This window comes from Typopeltis vanoorti, chromosome 4 (genome assembly GCF_054136105.1).
Source record: "Typopeltis vanoorti isolate ZY-2024b chromosome 4, IOZ_Tvanoo_1.0, whole genome shotgun sequence".
Classification (NCBI taxonomy): Eukaryota; Metazoa; Arthropoda; class Arachnida; order Uropygi; family Thelyphonidae; genus Typopeltis; species Typopeltis vanoorti.
In genome coordinates this window covers 44,917,901-44,943,018 of record NC_143552.1, presented here as the reverse complement: position 1 = coordinate 44,943,018, position 25,118 = coordinate 44,917,901, and the positions used below count along the sequence as shown (strand labels likewise).

At 34.5% G+C, this 25,118-nt stretch overlaps 1 protein-coding gene across 1 annotated transcript in view; it reads left to right on the top strand.

Annotated features, from left to right (window-relative positions):
- Nucleotides 1–25,118, top strand: part of LOC150107271 (putative sodium/potassium/calcium exchanger CG1090) — a 197,313-nt gene that overhangs the window by 152,997 nt on the left and 19,198 nt on the right. The window contains exons 8-9 of the mRNA XM_090391766.1: nucleotides 1,213–1,314; nucleotides 22,438–22,569. Of these exons, the coding sequence (XP_090247892.1) occupies nucleotides 1,213–1,314; nucleotides 22,438–22,569 (234 nt within the window). The remainder of the gene's footprint in view (nucleotides 1–1,212; nucleotides 1,315–22,437; nucleotides 22,570–25,118) is intronic.

The window sequence follows — 25,118 nt, the reverse complement described above, 5'->3', positions numbered from 1 at the left end:
TTCAGACTTTCTTGGTCAGTTTGGAAAAATAATTTCCCAAGTGATTACTTTTTCTAATTTCTGTGCATATTATATGGCTCTATTTAAAAATCTTATCAATATTCCAATTATCCATGTCTCATTCTAGTATTTGCCAATGATAATGTAATCTCACCACGAAGTGTAAACCCCTTGTGCTTCTTACATAAATAGTGTACATGAGGCATAGCTATTGTTCATTTGACCTTTATGATTTCCATTTTTAAAATTATATTAATTGATAATGTAAGGTATTCAAAGTTATCCTACAATTAAGATGAGTGTTGATGCACTATGCACTCTTAAAACTTTCATACATCGATAAAAATGTAATCATATGGTCAAACTGACGTAAATTTTGTAGCATGGATTGCATAAGCCACATGACAGCACACCCAACCAAAATGGTAACGCGACTCCACTGGTTGAGTGTATGATAAGAAGCATTAACTGGGAGATGTTGTTTAATAGAAGTGACATTATTATAAAATAGGTTACACTGAAGGATATCTTGCATAATTCAATGTTAAAATTTATTGCATACATTTATTATAAATATGGAATCATGGATGCATAGTCCAGTTCTCAAAGAAGTACATTGTATGAAACAGCTAAAGAAAGAGTTATCTCTTTGTATTTTTTTTTTGTTTTGTTATTTATCTATTTACATATCTGTTTCTAGCTGTTAACTCTTTCTTTCTTTTACCTTTACCATTAAGTATGGTAGATCTGAGTGAGTATTAGTATTAACTAAATTTTTATTAAAGTGTGTATAAAGCAAAATTTGAATTATACCTAGATAGGAATGTTAAGATTAATTCGAAAAAAAAAAACTTTAATACGTATGTAAAAAGCAATAAGCATGACAGAAATGAATTAAGCATAATAATCATCTCCTCAAGAATAATTCTGTGCTTTAAATTTTCCATATTAATTACTAGAATTAAAATAACTTGGAAGTAACACACTGGTGCAAATTAAAAGAACATAAAAGAATTTCATCAGCTGTTTCTTCTGCTGCAATAACTTCAGGAATTTATACAACCACAAGTATAGTTGTATATAAACCCTGTTGCGTAATATTTAGATATTACTATATAATTACTGTTGCTTAATATAAATGATTTTGAGGTAAATTTCTGGTAAATTAAATCAGTAATCAATCTGAATACAACATTGTTTTATATATTCCAGGTTATACATTGCACATTCCTGATACAGTCATGGGACTTACTTTCCTTGCAGCAGGTGTCAGCATACCAGATGCTATTTCTAGTCTTTTAGTAGTCAGAGAAGGTGAGAAATTTTGATGCTTGTATTACTATCCAATTTCAAAATAACTTCTTTATGCTCTTCTGTCCTCCTCCTCCTTTTTATTACTCCCCCCCCCCCCGTTACAGCTTCCGCATACCATATACCATTATATAAACTATTATTCAGTGCCTCATCTAGTTTTAATTTAAATTTATCAAATATCAATTGTAGGTTAAGTTTGTGTGAAATAATAAGAAAATCATCATCAAATTCCTGACATTTACCCTCAAGAGGTGTACAGGATATGATAGTACTACATGAAAAATTTACATTATTACTAACTTCCTATCTACAATTTTCCTCCAAATCAATCTATTACCTGTCAAGGCTCCAACAGCGTCAGATCTTATATTTCTATCTTCTAAGGCATTTTTTACCGTATCAATCCACCTATATCTTGGTCTTCCTCTGGATCCTTTTCCTGCCAACCTGGCAGAGAACACTTGTTTTGCTAATCTTTCCTCTCCCATTCTGTTTAAGTGACATACCACCTGAGATTCTGCTAATGCATTCCTGGATGCTGACAATGTCAAGTTCTTTCCTAATATCTGTATTTTTAATATGATATTGCCATTGATGCCATCTGTTCACACTCCTAATCTTTCTCAGGACTTTCATATCTGTGGTCTCTAGTCATTGGTCAAGTGTTTTATTTCGAACCTAGCTCTCAGATCCATAAGTTAAAACTGGTTTGAACACTGTCTTGTATACAGCTAATTTAGTGTTTTGACTAATTTCTCTCTTATTCCGTTGACTTCCTACCATACCAGCTTTGTTGATCCTGTTGTCAATTTCCATATTTTATTTACCATCTTCACTAAAATCATGCCTAGGTAGCTGAAATATTTTACTTGTTCTATAGGTTCTTCATTCACAAAGCAGTTGATATTTTCGATGCTTCTACCTATTTTCATTGTCTTTGTCTTGTTATTGCATACCTTCATAATAAGAGAAATGAAATGCAATTTCAGACTTACTTATTTTATTAATTAGCATGCTATTTTTTTTTTATTTGAATGAGAGTACTGTTGACAATTGAGTTTTGTAAGCTTTGAAAAGTTGGCAGTTCAGATCGTGTACAGGATGCTACTAACTTATATTCAGACGAAATCCCTTATATAAGATAACCAGTCTCATACAGAAGTGACAGATTTTTTTTTTTTAAATCTTGCAAAACGAGCAAGAGAAAAATAGGCCAATCCAGTACTGCTCCACTAGAGATTCACTTGTAGATAAATGCCTTGGAACAACTGGCTTGCTCTTAATATTTCAAGACATCTGATCAAGTCAAGCACAAAGGCCTCTATTGTAATGCAAACTTCCTTGTGCATTTTGTACTGGGTGTCTAGTTTCCTCTCTGGATGTGTGTGTGTGTGTGTGTGAATTCTTCACCATTGCCCGAGTTCCCAAATTTTGACATAATACATCTCTTTTCACAACTAATCTGATCCATATTCTGGAAGATGACACTACTTTGTGCTCCTCCTCATTCCTGAAACCTTATGATGTACAAATCAGTAAAACTGCAAGAATTCTATCAAACTCCAATAAATGCTTATCTCCATTACATTCTCCAACAGAATAAAGATAATCTAAATGATTTTTTTTATCCTTCTAAAAAAACTTTAGAGCTATTTCTTATTAAAAGAAATCCTTTTCACTGATCTTGCAATGTTTTACTTTATCTAGGTCTTCAATAAAGAACTTAAATGTTTTGGAGTTGCACTAGCAAAAATTTCTGCTGGAATAAATGTGTGGCATTTACACATCCCTCAGCAAAATGCTAACATTCTGTTCTGCTTTTCATACTTTACTTCTTCCCTAGTAATGTTTGCTGCAAAATCCCATATCAGCCTCTGCCAATGACATATAGCTCCTGTGTTTGTGAAGGCAATTCAAGATTTCCTTTAAAAGTGCTGTTCACCAGAGTTCAATCAAGCTGATCTGCAACCCTTTTACTCCCAAACTTCTGCAGTTAATAGCAAAATGAACATGTCCTAACTCGTTCAGTAATTGGGCCACTAACTTCGATGAACAATATTTGTTAAAATGTACAGCTTTATTTTTTTTATTTTCTCAGAAATACAGATGCCTGGTCTCTGCACTAACTATTCATTCTATATTTTTTAATTCCCCCCCCCCCCCCCCCGAAGTGGGTTACCATCATCTGTCCAACACTAGAACTTAAAAAACATTAAAATCTACTCTTTGGTCTACCAGCTGGTATCAATATACTGATATATTCTCTATTTGGCCACATAGCTCAGGCACATAAACACATTTCTCAACCACTTGTAGAATCAATATTCAAGAAGTGACTTCCATGTAAAGAAAGAAAACAGAATAATGGTACCCTCTCATTCCCAGTATACAGAAAAACGTACACCTATGGATAGATAGATCTCCGTTATCAATATTGAATTATCTAAGACTAGTAACTGAGCCAGAAATCTCTGTTTAGAACAGATAGTTCTAATAGTTGAACTCAACATTTACTTTATTAGCCGATGGCTACAATCTCTCAACAAAATTATAGATGTAGAAAAGCAAAGTAATTACTGTTTGTGATATCATGGACACTTAAAAAGATAGAAATTTAAAGGAAAATCATTTTCTGATAGAATAAAATTTATTAAAAATATTTGAATACTCTGTTTTTTGAGTTAGTCGATCTCTGGCACGGGCAAGCGGGTTTTTCGTCCTGTAAATCGACTGTAGAACCCACATTATTTCAGACATTAAATACGAGTGTTAGGGACCACGAGATGGCGGCACTTATTGAGCTGTCTCTCTTCACTGCGTGCCGCTTAATTAGTGATAGCCTTGGGCCAGCTATCTCTGATTGGGTACCAGTGGAGATTAAACTGCCCACTCAGTCTCCAAAAGTAAGATAGGACAAAACGGTCTTGCCTACTCCCTATATACAGGAATAAAAAAAGGCATTAGCTGATTTTTTCTGTTTTAGCTGTTCTACTAAAGCCCATCTTCAGGGGAGTACACACACACACACATTTTTGAAGATAGCCTCAGTAGAGAGAGAGAATGAAACAATGAGTATAATTATTTTTAATAACTTTATTCTCTTACAGTAGTATAATTCACAAACATCTAACAATGAACCGAGGTAATCAGTAACACCAGTAAGGGGTTCTGAAATTAGATAATTGATAGTTTGGAAATCATACATGTTTTTATGAAATTAAGTTTATTTTTAATTAACTTCAACTCTGTTAAGGAAGATGGTTAAAAGCTGGAGTATTTTGTTCCACATATATTTTATGAATGTTGAGAATTAATAGGTATTCCTTATTTTTTCTATGTAACTCCCACCCACAAAAATTTGTATACCTACAGTAAGATTAATACTGTGTGTGCTAAAAAAAATTTAATTGTTTTTAATTTTATTTATTTGTTTTATATATCTGAATATCCCACTCTAGAGACCAAACATGGAACTTTTTCAAGCTACTTCTGGTCTTCACTAAATGGGGTCAGTAGTCTCATGCTAGGTGATGAAATTCAGTCACAAACATATGTGGCTATGGAATGCATGGGAGCCTGTTGATCAGAGAGTAGATACATTAACCACTTGGTAGACTGGGCCTGGATTGTTTTGTATTCTACAGCCTTATGAAGAAAAATAAATTACTTTTTTTGGTACATGGAAGGATGAGTAGTTAGAGTGCATCATCAATCATGTCTGCACATTATCAAGTGAGGACAGTGCTATTGAGATTTTAAACTGAATTTTTATAATCTGGTCTTATAGTATTATGCTCTACATATTTTTTTATTTCTATGTAGAGCATTTAGATAAATAATGAAGTATTCAACATGGTTAGTCTGGCTGCACTATATAGATAATGTGTTTGCCATTTGGTTTCATTAACCTGATAGTTTAAGTTTTAATGCTTAACAGCCAGCATTCTAAAATACACAAAAGAAAATAATCAAATAGATGTCTATCATTTCTTGACACATTAGCCACACATCTTTTAAATGGTTCATTATCCTGTTAAAGGCCAACACACATACACTGTAGAAATACATAAATAATCGCACCATCATTCAGCCCACCAGAATGGTATTCTTAAACACTAAATCATAGAACCAGGGCTGCTTATGCATCATCATCAAATTCCTGCCATGTACCCTCAAGGGGTGTACAGGATATGACAGTACTACATGAAAAAATTACATCATTACTAACTTCCTATCTACAATTTTCCTCCAAATCAGTCTGTTACTTGTCAAGACTCCAACATTATCAGATCTTATATTTCTATCGTCTAAGGCACTTTGTACCGTATCAATCCACCTATATCTTGGTCTTCCTCTGGGTCGTTTTCCTGCCAACCTGGCAGAGAACACTTGTTTTGCTAATCTTTCCTCTCCCATTCTATTTAAGTGACCATACCATCTGAGATTAGCTCTGCTAACGCATTCCTGGATGCTGACAATGTCAAGTTCTTTCCTAATCTCCTCATTTTTAATATGATATTGCCATTGATGCCATCTGTTCACGCCTCTAATCTTTCTCAGGACTCTCATATCTGCGGTCTCTAGTCTTTGGTCAAGTGTTTTACTTCTGACCCAGCTCTCAGATCCATAAGTTAAAATTGGTTTGAACACAGTCTTGTATACAGCTAATTTAGTGTTCCGACTAATTTCTTTCTTATTCCATATGAATTTATTCAATTGACTTCCCACGATACCAGCTTTGCTGATTCTGTTGTCTATTTCTATATTTAGTTTACCATCTTCAGTAAAAATTGTGCCTAAGTAGCTGAAATGTTTTACTTGTTCCACAGGTTCTCCATTCACAACACAGTTGACATTTTCAATGATTCTGCCTATTTTCATTGTCTTTGTCTTTTTATTGCTGACCTTCATACCATATCTATTACAACAGCTATTCAATTTAGTCAGAGAATCTTGCAGACTTGTAGCGGATTTATTTAGAAGTATAACATCATCCGCATAAAGCAAAGAGCTGACATTAACATCTCCAATTTTGATATCAGGTTTAATACCACATTCCTTCATAATGTGATCCATATAGATAATGAATAACAGAGGGGATAATGTACATCCTTGTCTCACACCAGATTTAACATTAAACCATCTTCCTGTACTTCCTTCAATTCTAACTGCTGACTCACAACTCAAATAAAGACTAAGTATTGCTTGATATAATGCCCCATTGACACCATATAACTGCAGCGTATTGAATAGCTTCTCTCTTGGCACCTTGTCATATGCCTTTTCCAAATCGACAAAACTTAAATACAGATCTTTGTTATATTCCCATGCTTTCTCGACTATTTGTCGTAAAGTGAAGATCTGATCCTGACAGCCTCTATTTGGCCTGAATCCAGCTTGTTCTTCACCAAGCTTTTCTTCCACAATTCTTCTCAACCGTTTCTCAAGTATACTTGCATAGATCTTGCCAGGAACACTCAGCAGGGAAATACCTCTGTAATTCTCACATTCAGTTTTATTTCCCTTTTTATATATGGGTACTATGAGAGCTCTACTCCAATCATCGGGAATTCGTCCCTCTGTCCAGTCTTTCTGAACTATGCAGTGCAGCCACTGTAAGACTCTTATACCACCATACTTCAGCATTTCTGGTCGAATATCATCTACTCCTGCTGCCTTTCCACATTTCAAGCCTTTGATGGCTTTTTCTACTTCAAGTATGGATATGTATTCCTGACTGCATGCCTGGTCAGTGTTTTTTATCACTGTGCTGTCATCACTGCTTGTTTCATTTAGCAGTTTTTCAAAGTAATTACTCCATACTTCAAGGATATCTTTTTCTCCTGTTTTCATTTCACCTTTATCATCTCTAATTCCTTTTACAGCACTCTTTCCTCCATTCCTAAGCTTCTTCAACAACCTCCAGAATATTTTGCCACCTTCTTGATATTTATTTTCTATATTCTTGCCAAAGTCCTCCCATGACTTTTGTTTAGCTAGTTTTACACACTGTTTAGCTTTCTTACATTTGTCTCTGTATTCTGTAAGAGTAAAAGCTGACTTATTTGCCAGGAACTTTTGATATGCTTTCTTCTTTTCCTTCACTGCCTCTTTAACTTCCTGTGTCCACCAGGGAGTTCTGATTTTTTTTATCTTTGCACACAACCTCACCACATGCCTCTCTGGCAGAATCAATCAATGTTTCCTTCAGAGTTTGCCACTTAATCTCCAAGGTTTGATTCCTGTTCTCAAACTCTTTCATTTTCTTTTCAATAATATTTCTGTATTTTAGTCTACAGTTTACATCTGAGAGCTGCTCAACTTTTATTCGCTTTAAAACTTTCTTACATGTTATTCTTTTCAATATGAAATTCAATTTTATCCTGCTCAAGACTAAATAGTGATTACTTCCAATTTCAAATCCTCTGTACACTCTGGTGTCCTGCACCAGGGAGAAAACATCACTATCAACAATAACATAGTCAATGAGACTTTTCTTATTCCTAGCCTCTTCTCTCCATGTGAATTTGTGCACATTTTTATGTTGGAACATGGTGTTAGTAATAACCAGTCCATGTCCTGAGCAGAAATCCAACAGATATTTGCCATTATTATTAGCTTTGCTCTTTTCTCCAAATTTTCCCAAAATATTTTTGTATGTCTCACAATCATTTCCTACTCTACTATTTAGATCCCCAACAAGGACCAACTTTTCCTTTTTCATTGTGTCAGTTGCTTTTTCTAAAGCCTCAAAAAATTCCTCCACTTCTACCTTAGTAGAACCTTCTGTGGGACCATAGGCACAAATAAGTCTCATTGTCCAGTTCCCCATTCTCATATTTGCCCACATTACTCTACTTGAGACTGACTGCCATTCAAGAAGATTATCCTCATATTTTGTGTTGAATACTATGGCTACTCCTTCTTTTCCTTGATTGTTATTGCCTGAATATAACATTTTGTATTTATTGCTCAGAAAGATCTCACCAGTTTTGGTCTTTTTTGTTTCAGTCACCCCTATTATGTCGATCTGGTACTTATCTAATTCCTCAGCTAGCTCCATTTCTTTGCCATTCAGGCTTCTTACGTTGATAGTACCGATCTTTAACTCTGGTGATGTTGAGTTGGGGTTTGTTTTCAGATTTGTTCCAGTAGCTGACTTTTCGCTGTTCGCCCTGGTTCCCTGGCGAAAACAACGGGGGCCTTGTTTAACCGGGCGACGCCCCAGCCGGCATGAAATTTTGTCATGTTGTACCATCATTTTTTATTTTGGTTTAACCAATAAGAATACAATTTGGTCGGCTAAATCCCAAATTGCCAGCCCATCCTCGTTCGTTCAGTATCAAAGTAGATACCCAACAGAGTGCACCACGAGAAGGTGAGGATTGGACATTAGGTCAGAAGCCCTGGTCGGTTCTCCGCATTCCTTTAAAGGCTATGTGGAGGTCTCCTCTCAGTTATACAGCTTTGACCCTTAAGCACCCCTAGACTGGCTGCTTATGCTAATGAAACAATTCTTGCTTCAAAATTTGACTACCTTTGCAACCCATTTTTAGGCAGTAGGTGCAATTTATACATATATAAAATAAATAAAATAGCACATGCCCCATCTTCCCCCTCCTCTCCCAAACACACAAGACCAAAGCACATCTTGTTGTATCTCTTGTATTCAGGGTTCCCCTGAAAATATAGCAAAAGTATTAAATGAATAACCTCTACATTACTTTCAAACTTGAACTTTTACCAATGGACAACCTCCACTCTCCATTAGTGTTTATTTCAAACATTTTTTGACTACATCCCCCAAGAAGAAATACATTTTACATTGCTACCAGTACACACACATACACACACACTCTACTAATAATTGTCTCAACACCTCTGTTATTTGAAGTTATGGAACATTCGAGGTTTGTTAATAACATAAAAACTGGTGTACAGATAGTAGGAAGTAGTATTTCATTGTAGCAGTTGAATACAGGTATGGCAACATGACGTGAACTCGTTTACTTCGAGAGAGGCGTCATTGTGGGCTGTCACATTGGTGATATGTCCATATGTGCCATTGCCACTCAACTGAAGTATCCAGAATCAACGGTTGGTGATGTGATCAACAAATGGAGACATTCTGGCATCACTAGTGCAAGAAAACACCCAGGGTGGCTGCTGAAAATGACTGACAGGGACAGGCGGGTGTTAAAATGGGTGGCATGCAAAAACCAGCTACAGTCGTCAGAGAGTGGAGACTACTGGTCGTTATCTGTGGTTCCATGAAAGCAGCTCAGTACCTTCATATTCTGGATAATCAGGTGCTGCCTACACTGTGGAGTTTTTGTGATTTTTATCTATGAATGACTGCCCAGTCCTGACCTCAACCCCATCGAACACCTGTGTGACAAATTGGAACAGCACATTCTCAATGTCACTGAACTCAGTTCTACTTTGATGGAGGAATAGAAACAAATTCCACCTGTCTGCTGTACATTGTTGAAAAAGCTCCCTCAGAGGGTGCAGGAGGTGATCAAAGCCAAAAGTGGACATACACGATATTAGAGTTCGCCTGCTGGTATCAATTGTAAATTGCTAAAGTGTCCAGATAATTATTGGTAGATAATGTGTGTGTATCCTCAATTGAAACAAAAGTTTCAAATAAATAATAAAGTAAAAAACAAAAATATTACAAAGTTAATCAACACAAAAACAGAAATTAGGAAATATTTAATTAATGCAATGGGTGTGCTTGCCTGTTTCTTTCTTTTGTTCTCCTTTTTTTGGGGGGCACCATGTTTAATTCAGTTATTAATGGAGGATTTTTAAAAGCAAATGGATCTTTATCCACATATTTTTCTTTAAAAGTTTGAGACAGATAAAAATAAATGAGATGTTGTTACATCTCATTTGTTTTGTTCAAGTTGCTTCATTAACAATCTTGTCTTAAGTATGTTACAATAATGTTGGAATCATATAGTAGCTAGGATGATTACTTTTAAATTTTGCTTGTCATAACAATAACATCTTTTTAATTCTTCAATGCATCTGATATGTTGAAATATGCCATTTTTATTACTCGAATATTATCTTCAAATATATTTGCCAAATGCGATTGCTTATCACTTAAAAAAAAAATGTGAATCTCATTTCTAAATTCATAATCCTGCTTAGTACTTTCCCTCGCTACAACTTCAGTGTGATATAACAAGTGGGTATGGTTAAGCACCAATCTGTGAACAAAATATTTCAAAAACATGGCAATTCAAAGATCTTCCTTCAATGAAAATCATTTTTCAATGCATTCATGATATTTGGAAGAATTCCTTTGGATGTGCCAAAGCTTCACAGTGTATAAATCAAACAGCACTATTATTAGTAGCTTCTAACAATTTTTTAATAACTCCACTATGTGTTTTCAATTATTGCTGCCCCATCACTGACTTTACAGTTTAATTTATATTGTCCAATAGTTCATTTTTCCAATTTTGTAAATGTATCTAATCCAGTTGTGTTTGAAGTTAAAATTAAACAACACAAGAAATCCTCCACAAAATCATCTTGCCATATATTTGACAAACTGAAAGTATTGTTCAACTTGTAATATCAGTACCCACTATAACCACTTAATAAGCATTGCTTCTAAATGGTCTACAGCAAGGGTCGGCAACCGGCGGGCCACATGTGGCCCAAACATGCATTTTTGGTGGCCCATAAAAGATTGACCATACTTACATGGCATGTGGCCCGTAAAATTTTATCATCAAGAAAAGACGTTATGGACATTCAAGAGGATGTTATCTATTATTCAACTGTTGGATGAGGTGCTGTGCTAAAAAAGATTTTTTAATCTACGTGAAGAAATAGATATTTTCATGACGGAACATGATAATACTGTCCCACAACTATCAGATAAAAAATGGATTATGTCTCTTGCATTTATAGTAAACATTACAACTAGCATAATGAACTTAATTTGACCCTGCAGGGTCAAGGTAAATTACTAGCAGAACTGTTTTCTAACATAAAACCTTTTGAAGGCAAACTATGTCTGTTGAAGAAATATATGATGGAAGAAAATCTACATAATTATATCTGTTGCAAATCTGCATATACAGTTGGATGACAAACACAAAAGGAAACTTTTCTTGGTATTATTGAAGATTTGCAAACAGAATTTTCAATAAGATTTGTGAATTTTCATAAAAATAGCATCGAAATGCGATTATTTTTGCACCCTTTTAATGTCGACATTGATGACATACCAAACTGACTATAAACGAAAGTTTTGGAATTACAACACAATGAAACATTAAAGAACGCATTTTTGTTAAAAAGTATCCAAAAATGTTATCGATGCTTACAAAAAAAATTTGAAAGTTTAATAATTTTCGCAAAGAAGATGATAGTCACATTTGGAAGCACATACATATGTGAACAAGCATTTTCTGCTGAGTTTTTTTTTTTTAAATAAATTTTTTTCTCGACTGACTAATGAACATTTGCATGCTTCGATTCGAATTTTCACCTTAGGTTATCAAGTGGATCTAGATAATTTGGCTAAGGGAAAACAATCATAAAAGTCACATTAAGCAGAGAAACACACATTGTGATGCATAAACTATATTACATAGTTTTTATGTGATTATAATTTTTCATTCCATTTCATTTTCATCCTTGTTTCATATCTAGTACTTTAAATATTTCTGTGGGTTTTAAGATTGATATAATAAAAATTGATAACTTAAGTATTTTCTTCACTCACTATTTTCTATTAATTAAACGCTTGCAGCCCGATTATTAAAAATAAAAGTTGAATGTGGCCCGCGAGTCTGAAAAGGTTCCCGACCCCTGGTCTACAGTGTTACAGATTCAATTAGATATTGTGTTATCACTGAGAGGTATCGTTTTAATTTATTAGCTGGTTTATCATCAAGTATCATATGCACCATATCCATACATGCTGGAAGAATAATTTTTTCAACAACTATATCAGCCATTTTTTCTTTTGCCACATGGTATGCATGTGGCAAAAGGATAAGGCTTTTTCATTAATAGTCTTTGAATGACTAAGAAATTGTACCAATAATTTTATCTTTTTTCTTTCTTTGAAAATATTCATGGGGCTTATCAGTAGGTTTCAGCATGATGTCTTTTTAATCTCTAAGGTCTTAAGCATTCATTTTCAAGAATATTATTACAAATAATATATTCAGGTCTGCCATTTTTGATAGTTTTGTACATTTGACAAAAACATATTTTTTAAATAATCTTCATTATAAAGTTTTACTTACTTTTTCCCATTTAGGATGTTGCTCAGATAGTCAAAGTTGCTGATTAGAATCAGCATATTTCTCAATATTGTTACAATTTACATTTTCACTGGAAATATAAACAGACACCAGCAATTGAACTTGAAAATGTCTCTATATTTTTTGCTTCATTATTCTTTATCATTCTTCGTTCTTCTAATTATAATGCATCCATTTTGAGAGCAATTTTTACTAGGTCGATATTTAATGTAATAAATAAAATAAATGTAATAAATAAATAATTATTACTAATCACTACTAAAACAAAAAAAAAAAAAATAAGTAGTAAATACATTTAAAGGAGTGCTTAAGAGTCACATACCTTGGAGATTCAGTGGCAAGCTCTGAAGAAAACATTGATTGATTCAGCCAGAGAGGAATGTGGTGAGGTTGTCTGCAAGGATAGAAAAATCAGAACTCCATGGTAGACACAGGACATTAAAGAAGAAAGCATATCAAAAGTTCCTGGCAAATAAGTCAGCTTGTGCTCTTAGAGAATACAGAGACAAATGTAAGAAAGCTAAACACTGTGTAAAACTAGCTAAACAAAAGTCATGGGAAGACTTGGGTAACAACATAGAAAATAAATATCAAGAAAGTGGCAAGATATTCTGGAGGTTGTTGAAAAAGCTCAGAAATGGAGGAAAGAATGCTGTAAAAGGAATTAGAGATGATAAAGGCGACATGAAAACTGGAGAAAAAGATATCCTTGATGTGTGGAGTAAGTTGACCTCGGAGGTGGCTAAATGCGTGGAATTTTCAATTAAGACAGGATACATGTGGAATTACGGGCTGGTAAGTATGACAAGCTTAGAAGATTGCTTGGTTCAGTGCAAGGGCTGGAGGTTGATAGTGCATGGGAAGCGGTAAAGGAGCATTTGAAGGAGGTAATGGCTGACTGTATACCTAGAGTCCGGATAGAAAATCAAGTAGGGGTTAAATGGATGAATAACACCATTAAGCTTGAGCTGCAAAAAAAGAAACAATTATGGAGGGAATTTAAGGAGAAAGGAGACCTGCAGGCCCACACTCAGTATAAAGCAAATGGCCAGAAGGGTAACGAGTGTGGTAAGAAAAGCAAAAGCGGATTATGACAGGGAATTAGCCACGCAAGCTAAAGAGAATCCCAAACAGTTTTTTCGATATGCTGCAAGTAAAAGAAAAAATGTATATGGCAGAATGATTTTAAGGAATGCCGATGGTAGGGAGGTAACTGAATCAGTTGATATAGTGAAATTACTGAATGAGTACTATGCAAGAGTGTATCATCCAGGTGGTGATATTGTAGGAATGAAGGAACCAATAGCATATATGGGAATGGAGGTGATTAGTATATTACAAAACCTTAATGTGAATACATCTGTGGGATTAGATGGTATACCAGCTCGGGTCTTACGTGAAGCAGCTAAAGAATTGTCAGTGCCCTTAACTATTTTGTTTAATTTGAGTCTCAGGTCTGGGTTAGTGCCAAGAGGGTGGAAAGAGGGGAAAATAGTTAAGGAGGATCCAAGACTACTGTTGCAAATTACCGACCGATCAGCATATCAAGAGTTGTTGTCAAGGTCTTGGAGAAAGTAGTCAAGGGAAAAATACAGGAATGGATTGATGAAAATGAGATACTGTATGGGGAACAGCATGGCTTTGTGAAGGGTAGATCATGCCTCAGTAACTTGCTCAAGTTTTATAACACAGTGACTGCTGAACTGGATAAGGGTAATGGGTTTACAGTGATACTGCTGGACCTTGCTAAGGCCTTTGATAGGATACCACATGGAATTCTAATCAGTAAACTGCAGCATATGGAGATGGATAGGAGGGTTGTTGATGGAGAGATATCAGAGAGTAGTTTATTCAGGAGTAGAATCCAAAAGACGGCCTGTGACTAGTGGTGTGCCACAGGGTTCTGTTCTTGGACCACTACTATTTAATTTGTTCATTAATGATATAGGAAAAGATCTGAGAGGAACTGTTCATTTGTTTTCTTGCAAAGCTGGGTAGAGCAATAGTGAATGCACGTGATGTCAAAATTTTGTAGGATGATTTGGATAGATTGGAGGACTGGGCTAAGGAGAATGGATGTCAATTTAATGTGGCGAAGTGTAAGGTTATGCATTTTGGGGTGAAAAGAGGATAAGATTAATTCAGAGGATATTTTTCAGAACAGGACTAGTGGTGGGAGGACTAGGGGCCATCCATGGAAACTGGGCAAGAGTGTAGTTAGCAAGGGTGTTAGAACTAGGTTTTTTACTTGGAGAGTGGTGAATGAGTGGAATAAGCTGCCAGAGTCTGTTGTGGGTGCCATGAATGTGAATGAGTTCAAGGCAAAGTAGTATGATGGATGTTGAATAGTTGTTCTTGACATGATATCAAGAACAACTATTCAACTCCTTGGAATTGCCCGTAATAATAATAATAATTACTTCGAAAAATTACTGAATGAAACAATCAGTGACAGCACAGTAATAAAAAACACTCAACAGGCATGCAATCAGGAATTTTCTACTTGAAGTAGAAAAAGCCATCAAAACTTGAAATGTCGAAAGGCAGCAGGGTAGATGATATTCGACCAGAAATGCTCAAGTATGGAGGTATAAAAGTCTTACAGTGGCTGCACTGCATAGTTCAGAAGGCCTGGACAGAGGGACAAATTCCAGATGATTGGAGTAGAGCTCTCATAGTACCCATATATAAAAAGTGAAATAAAACTGAATGTGAGAATTACAGAGGTATTTCGTTACTGATTGTTCCTGGTAAGATTTATGCAAGTATACTTGAGAAATGATTGAGAAGGGTTGTGGAAGGGAAGCTTGAGTCCTCTCGTGGTATTAGTCTTTGTATTAAAAAAATTCCATTTAGTTATCAAATTGACCTCAGTTACAAATTGTTGCTGCATTTTTCAGAAAGGACATTAGTGCGTGTGATATTTTTCAAATTTGCAATATTTGTAACATTAAATAATTTCATCATCATCATCAAATTCCTGATATGTACCCTCAAGGGGATGTAGAGGATATGATAGTACTACATGAAAAACTTACATCATTACTAACTTCCTATCTACAATTTTCCTCCAAATCAATCTGGTACCTGTCAAGAGTCCAACATTATCAGATCTTATATTTCTATCTTCTAAGGCAATTTTTACTCTATCAATCCACTTTAATGAAGCAAGCCTTACAAAATTCCCCTCACCTATTTGGTACAACATTTTCTTTCTTTCTTAATCTTTCCCTCTTTTACCCTTGTGATGTCAAGGGTTTCTATTCCTTATAGCCGCAACCATTATATGAAGATAAGGTGGTTGGTCCTATGACTCCCTATGTATCCTGTGTCTGTAGAAGAGTTATGTTCTCAAGGCCAGTTTGCCTGCTTGCTGGAAGAAAAACCTCCAGATAAACTGGGGAGGAAAACTCTGCAGTTCACACCCAAGACCAGCTAACTTGGCTATGTTTGAGAATGATCCTAAGCTCCTCACATCAGTGACTGGAATTGAATCCAGGACGCTGCTGTCCCAGGCATGTGGTTGCGAAGCACCACATGCCTATGAAATAATAGAATACTAGATATATACAAGACAGTGGTCAAACCAATATTAACTTATGGATCTGAGAGCAGGGTTAGAAACTGAATGTTTCATCTAAGACTGGAGACCACAGATATGAGAAAAGCTAAAGGAGTTGAATATAAGGCATTAGTGGCAGAATCATATTAAAAATGAAGATTATCAGGAAGGAATTTGACATTGTTAGCATTCAGGAATGTGTGAGCAGAGGTAATCTGAGGGTATGGCCTTTAAATAAAATGAGAGAGAGAAGAAACGTTATCAAATCAAGCATTTGATGTTAAGATGGCAAGGAAAAAAAACTGAGAAAAGATCAAGATTTACGTGGATTAATGCAGTGTGCAGAGCCTTAAAAGACCAAAATATAATATCTGAATGTTGGAGTTCTGATAGATAACAGACTAATTTGGAAGAAAATTGTCAATAGGAAGGAATAATAAAGAAACTTTTCTTGCAGTACTATCATGATATCCTGAACACTCCTAGAGAGTACATACCAGTTGTTGTTGTTATGTGCCATCCAGTCGTTTTCGACTCTTGGTGATCCCGTGAGTAGGCATTTCCAGTGCCTTCAAGACCTGGGTGTCTGATCTCTGTTCATAAGATTTCTTGGCAAAATATATATTGAAGTAGTTTGCCATTGCCTTCTTCTGTGTTTGTTTGGCCTACTAAACGAACTAAGGCTAAACGAACTGCAAGAGATGAAAAGTAATATAGGAAAGATGTGGTGTTTGTGGGGGGGGGGGCATCACGGGAAAATTAATCGCATGAAAATTCATCACGGATATATGTGGAAAAAAACTTCCCATACAAGAAATATTTTAAAAAATATTTTTTTTTAAAATTAAGAAATTTTTAAAAAAATTTAAGAAATAGCCGGCCTGGTTGGCCAAGTGGATAGCATATCTGCTCTCCAGCGAAAAGGCTGCAGGTTTGAATCCCACTGTGGACGTGGATATTTGTGATTGTCGTTGGAAATACGAGTGGTGGTTGGCGGTAGATGCCGTTGGTGTAGTTGCAGTCAGTTGGTGATTGAATGTTGAAGCCAGAGTTGTAGAGCAGGTGCATTCCCTCAATGAGTACTTGGACTCCCTGGAGATGTCAATAATAATAATATTTCGATTATACGAGGGTGTTCTGAAACCTTCTCAGCCTCGACCATAGATGGCAACACTATCGGGAAGATTATTTTTTCCTAAGTTGGTACATCTGTCTTAAGCATCTATGTGAAATTGCAAGCCATTCTATCGAGTAGTTTGTTTTATACAATTGTCTTTCCCTTGAAATAGATAAAATTGAGTATTGTGCAGTTATAAAATTCTTTGTAAAAGAAGGTCTAACACCAAAAGAAATTCATTCGAAATTCATAAAAGTTTATGGGCACTATTCTCCTTTGTTTTTGACAATTAAGAAATGGGCTGCCGAATTTAAGCGTGACCATACCAGCCTTTAAGATGATCCATGTGAAGGATGTCCAAAAAGTGTAACAACACTAGAAATCATTGATCAAGTGCGTGATATGGTATTGGATGACAAGCGAGTCAAAGTGCATGAAATTGCTGAGACGATAGGCATTTTAAAAAAAAATGTAGGATATATTTTGCATGAAGAATTGCAAACGAAAAAGCTTTGCGCAAGATGGGTGCCACACTTGCTCAGAGCAGATCATAAATGCACTCTCATGAAAATCTCTGAACAGTGCTTGGAGTGTTTTAACAAGAATAAAACTGATTTCGTGCATCGATTTATTACTATGGATGAGACTTGGATTCACCAAGATGGGTGCCACACTTGCTCAGAGCAGATCATAAATGCACTCGCATGAAAATCTCTGAACAGTGCTTGGAGTGTTTTAACAAGAATAAAACTGATTTTGTGCATCGATTTATTACTATGGATGAGACTTGGATTCACCATTACACACCAGAATCCAAACAGCAGTCAAAACAGAGGATAGAAGCCAGTTGTTCAATGCCAAAGAAGACAAAGTCAGCTCCATCAGCAGGAAAGTAATGGCATCGGTGTTTTGGGATGCTAAAGGCATTTTGTTTATTAATTACCTTGAAAAGGGTCAAACAATAACCGGGGAATGTTATTCCGAACTTTTAACCAGACTATACAAAAAAATTCATGAGTAAAGACCGGTTTGCAGATGGAAAAAAAAATCATCTTTCATCAGGACAATTCACCTGAAGTCTAGTTGACCCTCAAGAGTTGCCTTGGTCTTGCACTACTTTGAGGGTCAGCTAGACTTCCAATACATGCAGGCACAAACTTGACTTGTTTGTCTGTTTGCTTACTTGGGAAATGGAGTAAAACCAGGTTTAAAATAGCTTGGTATTTTTAACATTTATTATACCCAAGGTAAAATACTTTCTACATTCATATCTCCTCCTGGTAATTTTTATTTAATAAGGTTAAAACACCTTATGGTAACTTGTTCTGGTAAAATACTTTACTTATTGAATTGGACAAGTTTGGCCATAAAGCTCGTAATTTAGTGTTGAGGTATTTGTGTTTGAAGTCAAAGCTATTGGATGTTTCTCAAGAGCCTGATTATCATCTAAACACAAATTCGAATTTTCAGACTCATTGTCAGTGGGGACTCCACAGGAATGTCGTTTTCACTGACTCTTGTTTCTGATAATTTCAAAAATTTCCGCAATTGATTTTCTTGCTGAGTTTGAATAACTTCTCGTTTTGCTCGTCGTTTTCTGTATTGATGACTAGAAAAGGTTTTCATTTTGTTTCTCTAGTCTGCCATTTTCGTCTGTTTCTGAAATCATAAAAAAACTTTTTTTTTTTTTCATAAAGTATGGGCCCAAAACAAAGTAAAAAATTTAGAATTGAATCGTCATTTTCCAAGTCTCGCCCCTTTATACAATAATTTTTATCTGATTTTACTGCATTAAGAAAACAAATAAATTAGCAAAATAAAATTAAAAATTACCTTGTTGAATATTAACGCAAAACTCTGTATAGTAGGTCAATGGGCACAATTTGAAATATATGCAAGAGTTCGTAAAATAAAAAAAAAATTTAAAAAAAAGTTAAAAACAACACAGCTATAGCTACAAAGAAAATGAACTGAATAATTTATTTAAAAAATCATTACTAAGATAAATCACATATTTAACTACAAACTTAACTTCATAAATACGAGGTACCAAAATTCATTCAGCAAGTTAATAATATAATACACGTTAATACAGGGATAGTGAAATGGCATGTAAGAAAATTTTGCAGATATGTGAACGATTTATAATAATAATTATTAATTAATTGATATTATTAATTAATAATAATAATTGTTTTTATAAAAACCTCCATGGAGTCAAAGACTCATCATGGAAGGTCCACTATTATACACATAGTTTATCATAATGCACCTATTTACTGTCTCTGTGCTCACCGCACTCTCGGGCAATGCATTCCAAGTGACGATGATATTATTGGATATCGATTAACTTTAGATATCGTCGAAGATCCAGAAAATGATAGTGAAGTGGAAGAAAAACCTCTCTCCCTCACTGCAAATATAATTAGAGAAGGTCTTGAACTGTGCAATAAATTGGAAAATCATTTTCTTGTTAATGACACAAATTCTGAACGAGCCTTTAAATTCCAACGTGAGCTGAAGAACTATGTCTGGATATCTCAAGCTGTATAAAAAATTAGTGAAATCATCATTGCAAAGTTTAATCACTGATTACATTGTCAGAAAAAAAAATCAGCACAGAATGAGAGTGAAGCTAATTCTGTTTGTGAAGAACCCCTTTACATACAGATCTGATGCACTGACTATCTCTTCTGGTGATGAAAGTGATTTTGCACCAGTTTGCAAACATTGCCGAATATTGTCTAATAGCGATGATATTTCTGATGACAAAATGTAAAAAAAAAAATTGTTATTTTTCAATAAAATTAAATGAATAAAGCTTTAAAACAAACTTAGGCATTCTTATTTTCCTGAAATTTTCATAAACTTTTTTTATGCGATTTTAGGTTTATTTTAATTCGTTGCTTAGGTTTTATGCAGTTTTAGAAAATTATGGAACATATCCCTAATTTCGAATGTAAGTTAGGCCTTTTTTGTGCGATTTTTTATATGCGGTTTTGTGTGGAACGTATCTACCGCATAAAAAGAGACCCGACTGTATACAATTTCTTGGTATCTTTAATTTATAGTATAACCAAGTGAAAAAACTTCCAACAATGTTCTGTAATCCAGAGTATTTTAGTAATAAGTTGTGACACCTTTTGCTAGTCGTATAAGAAATTATGACTTCAGAATTACTTCAACCTAAGTATCACCTCTGGGTCTGGCTCCCACTGATGAGACATCAATAAAAGCTGAAACCAGTCTGGATAGTAACCCTTTCCATAATGCATAGCATTATACATACCCGTAAGGATATGTATTATGGCTTTGCATTATGGGATACTAAGGCAAGTGATGTGAAGTCATCAGCTTCTATATATGAGTTGTCCCAGTCCTGAAAATACTTCAGGTGCAAACTTTGTTTGTTTACACTTGGATAAAGGATTAAACCAAGTATATAATTTCTTGGTATCTTTAATTTATAGTGTTTCCCAGAGTGTGGTATTCGTACCCCCAGGGGAACTTGAAATGTTTGGTGGATATTCCTTGTTTTTTTATTTATTACTTTTTTTTTAACTTTTATGTTTTGTTCACTTTATTGTGAAATTTATTTACTGTTTGCATTAAAAGTTTAAATTCAAATAGTTTGAACTATGCAGTAGGAGCTATCAGCTAAATTTTGGACTCATATGTTTCTTAAATTACCACAGTCCTCAGCATTCATTTCACCACCTGTACATGTTTATTGGTGTTTGTGTCACAAGTTGTCTTTTTTTGATGTGGAGTCCCATCTGCAGTTAAAAATAACAAACATAGAACTTGATTTTATAAAACTAACTTTGGAATAGAAACAGATTCATTTATGTCATTAAACATTTTTTTTACTATTGAAACTTTTTTATAATTTTTTTCTGCTATTTGTATATTGAATTCGTATAACTAAAATATATTTAATAATTTTAAAGAACATTTTTTACATGTTTGTAAATCATTATAATGCAAATATTAAAAAAAATATTTGCATTATAATGAAAATATTATTATAACTTCTTCCAAATTTCCTTTTGCCTGAGAGGAGGTATGCCACTGTTACTAAAATTTTAAAAAGTTTGCTGGTGTTACTAAGCTATGTGGTACTGAAAGTTTGGGAAACACTGCCTTAGAGAATACAAAGAAAAAATAAGAAAACTATTCTTAAAGGTAACTACCGAAAGTCATGGAAAGAATACAAAAAGATGAACATCAAGAAGATTGTAAAATGATATGGAGAGAAAAATATAAGTGTGTGTGGGGGGGGGGGGTAATCAAAGATGAAAGTTGAAGAAAAGGATATCCAGATGTCTGAGTAAGTAATACTTTGCAAAATTATTAAATGAGGTAATAAACAATAGAAAAGTTAAAAGAAATATGCAGGTGGATTGTAGCCAGCTGTTTTCAGTATACAGAAAGAAAGTCGAGTATAGGAAGATATGTACTTAGATTATATCCTACCATGATCTGTCTTAAAGTTAGCTAGTTTCTAGAAAGATGTCTTCTCCATTGAGCTCATGCCTTGTCATTTCAGATGAGAAACATATTAAATCTACTTCTTTCCTCAACAGACTTACAGATAACTTCTTTCTTACATTCTCTTGAAACCAATTTAATTCACTATAGATTAGTTTCTTTCTTACATTCTCCTGTATGCTGAACTCTTACTTTACTCCAGACATCTTTTCATTCAAAAAGGACATCTATCAGATGGTTTTATCAGGTGTTAGGAGGCTTGCTATCATGCAGTTTCTTTCACTTTGAAGCTCTTTAGTTTTGTTCCACTGAACCCTGTCAGTTTAAAGAGCGTACAAAGAAAATTGTGAAACTGTTTCATGTAAATAGAACCCAAAATAAGATTGAGTGTCTTCAACATAATTGTTAGCTTTTATTTTAAAAAAAAATAGTTAAAATACATTATTGGTATATTTCTATTCTACTTGCTTATAACTTCTTTTTTTTTTTTTTTATCAGTGAAGATAGAAGAAACTTTGCTTAAGTTTTTCTTGCATAATATTCATTTTTTAAGTTACATCAGTACATTATGTAAGTTAAAAAAGTGTTATGCATTTTTTATATCTTATCTCTGGTAACAAGCTTCATCAAATATTCCTTTTTTTCCTTTCTAGGTTTGGGTGATATGGCAATATCAAATGCTGTGGGAAGTAATGTCTTTGACATTTTGTTATGTTTAGGATTACCTTGGTTCATTCAGACAGCTATTTTTCAACCTGGTTCAGAAGTAATAGTCAGAAGTAAAGGTAAATTTTGATGTTTCTTGATATTGTAATGTATATATGCAAGCTTTTAAATTATTTCATACACAGAGTATGTTTTCAGAGAAATGTAAGGTGCACATACCTCAAGTTGCATGTGGCTCTTCTTGGGTCTGGATCACACTTTCCACCCATCTTGGCATACTCTCCAGTACGTTGTTCATATTAGTTAGGTATTTCAACATGACCACAGTCCTATATATATACTGTGTCGAATGCACTAGTCTGACCTGCACCTAGTGTTCCAGCTAATCTCAAAGGTGTTCTGTTCATTTGGTTAAGATCAAACTGTGGAGACATCATTATTTTATGTGTTCATCTCTTGCTAGTTGGTTGAGTGATCAAACCAGCAGCAGAATCAAAAGATACTAATGTGGATGTTGGGAGTAGGTTAAGAAAATCTGAATTGCATGGTAACACTGATCATACTTTACTTCAGGGTGAAGTTAGATCTATAGAAATTGAAAATTTCTGTATCATATTTCTATAAAAATTGAGATTGTGCAGCTCTATATATAATGTCCTACCTCTTACCAGAATTCTTGTAGGTGCTTTGAACTCCTTATTCTTTCATTGTTGGACTGAAACAGATTTATGTGCCACCTTTTCAAGCATCCTTTTGTACCTTGTTTTTAGCTTCTGGGTCTTCCTCTGTATTTCTTAACTAAGTTGGTACTTTCAAATTTCCAATGATGGTTGATAATGTTGACTACAGATGATTTTGGGTGAGCAGTCTTTTACAGTTCACAAATGGGTAGGCCAGTGATATGACATCTTATAGCTCCATGACTATTTGAAGGAAGAACCTTAAGTTCTGGCTTCAAATAGCTGTAGAATTGAATGTATGTCTGTTGTTCTTATATAATTATAGCACAGGTCATGTGATAAATCAGTGTGCTTCATTCTAAAATAAGGTATTTCAACATACTGTACATCGTGTAGAAAATCTGTGAAGTCTCGAATTTTAAGAGCATGCTGCTTTCATTTGGATGGTTATTTATGTCTTTTTCACCGAGTGTGCTTAGAAGAGAGATTCATTTAAGAGACATACTTATTAACATGTTTTGAATAACATACTTTTAGTTTTTATATTGCAGTGCCAGTAAAAAGAAATTATAAGTACATTATTTACTGAAGTATGCAAGTTCAAGGATATAATGAATATTTGCAAAAATTCTAATAGTCTAATTCAGCAGTTTTAATATGTTGTATTCATTAAACCTGATTAGCAATATTTTAGAGCACTTATCCAAACCACAAGAGTTGATAATCCTATTGTCTCTTTTGTCCAGGGGCCTTTCATGGCATGCCTTGGGACTGAGCTGACTAAATTATATTCTGCATTAAACTTAAAAGAAATTGATGGTAAAACATGATGGAATGTCATGTTTGTAGGACATTACCCAGTTAAATGAAGAGTTTGTTGTTTCCATCATGGAACCAAGGTAAACAATAAAAAGTGATTACTAGAACAAACTCAACATCCACAGAAATAAAGATAGGCACCATCAACATGGCAGAAGAATTAGAAAAGAGTCATGTTGAGCTAATTGTTAATGAGATGAAGATGTTATATTCAGACAATAGTGAACAGGGAAAGGAAGGAGTATCCATAGCAGTCAGTACTAAACATGAAGATAAAATACTTGAACGTGGACAAATTTCAAAATGGAAAATTGGACGCTGAGATTTATTTGTGCCTGTGGTCTCCCCCAGAAGATTCTCATAAGGAAGTTTAGAGAAGGCAGCATATGTATAAGCTGGTTCTTGCTGGAGATCTGAAGAGCAGAGTAAGAAATGAACACCAGAATATGGAAATCTTTTAGGAAAAATTGAAGAAAACAGCAAAGCTGATAAAAGTGCTGGATGATATGTATTAGTCATTAAACATGTTCCAGCATAAAAATGTGTGCAAATATCTTATCAATTTCAGGATACAAGAAATTTGATATATAGGAAACCATATACTTTTGAGCCAGATTAAAAATTAATATCATATTTAAAAGGAAAAGATGTAATAAAATTCTAAAAAACTTTATTACATCCGCATCAAAAGTTTAGCAACTTTCAGAGGTGAACTCTAGATTCATATATACAAATATTATTCAAGAAAAATGAGAATCAAAAATAAGAACCAAACTTTGAAGATATCAAACTCAGAAGGAAACAGAGGTGCATGTGGTGAAGTTTTGTGCATATCTAGAAAAATCCAAACTTCATGATGGACTCAAGAAGATAAGCATTTCTGCAAAAGAAGAAAATATATTGAAAGTTCCTATCAAGTAAGTCAGCATGCACCCTCAGAGAATACAGAGCAGTGCAAGAAAGCTGTGTGTAAAAGTAGCAAAACAAAAGTTATGAGAAGACTGGTAAGAATGTAGCAGATAAAGTGGTGTGGAATTTGTGGACGTGTGGAGTGAGTTCGATGGGCGAAAGGATCTATATAAGATGGATGGCTTGCATTTGAATGGTTACGGTGTAAGAAGACTTGAGAAAGTGTTGCTGAATGTGGTGGATGTGCAAATTCAGGGAAA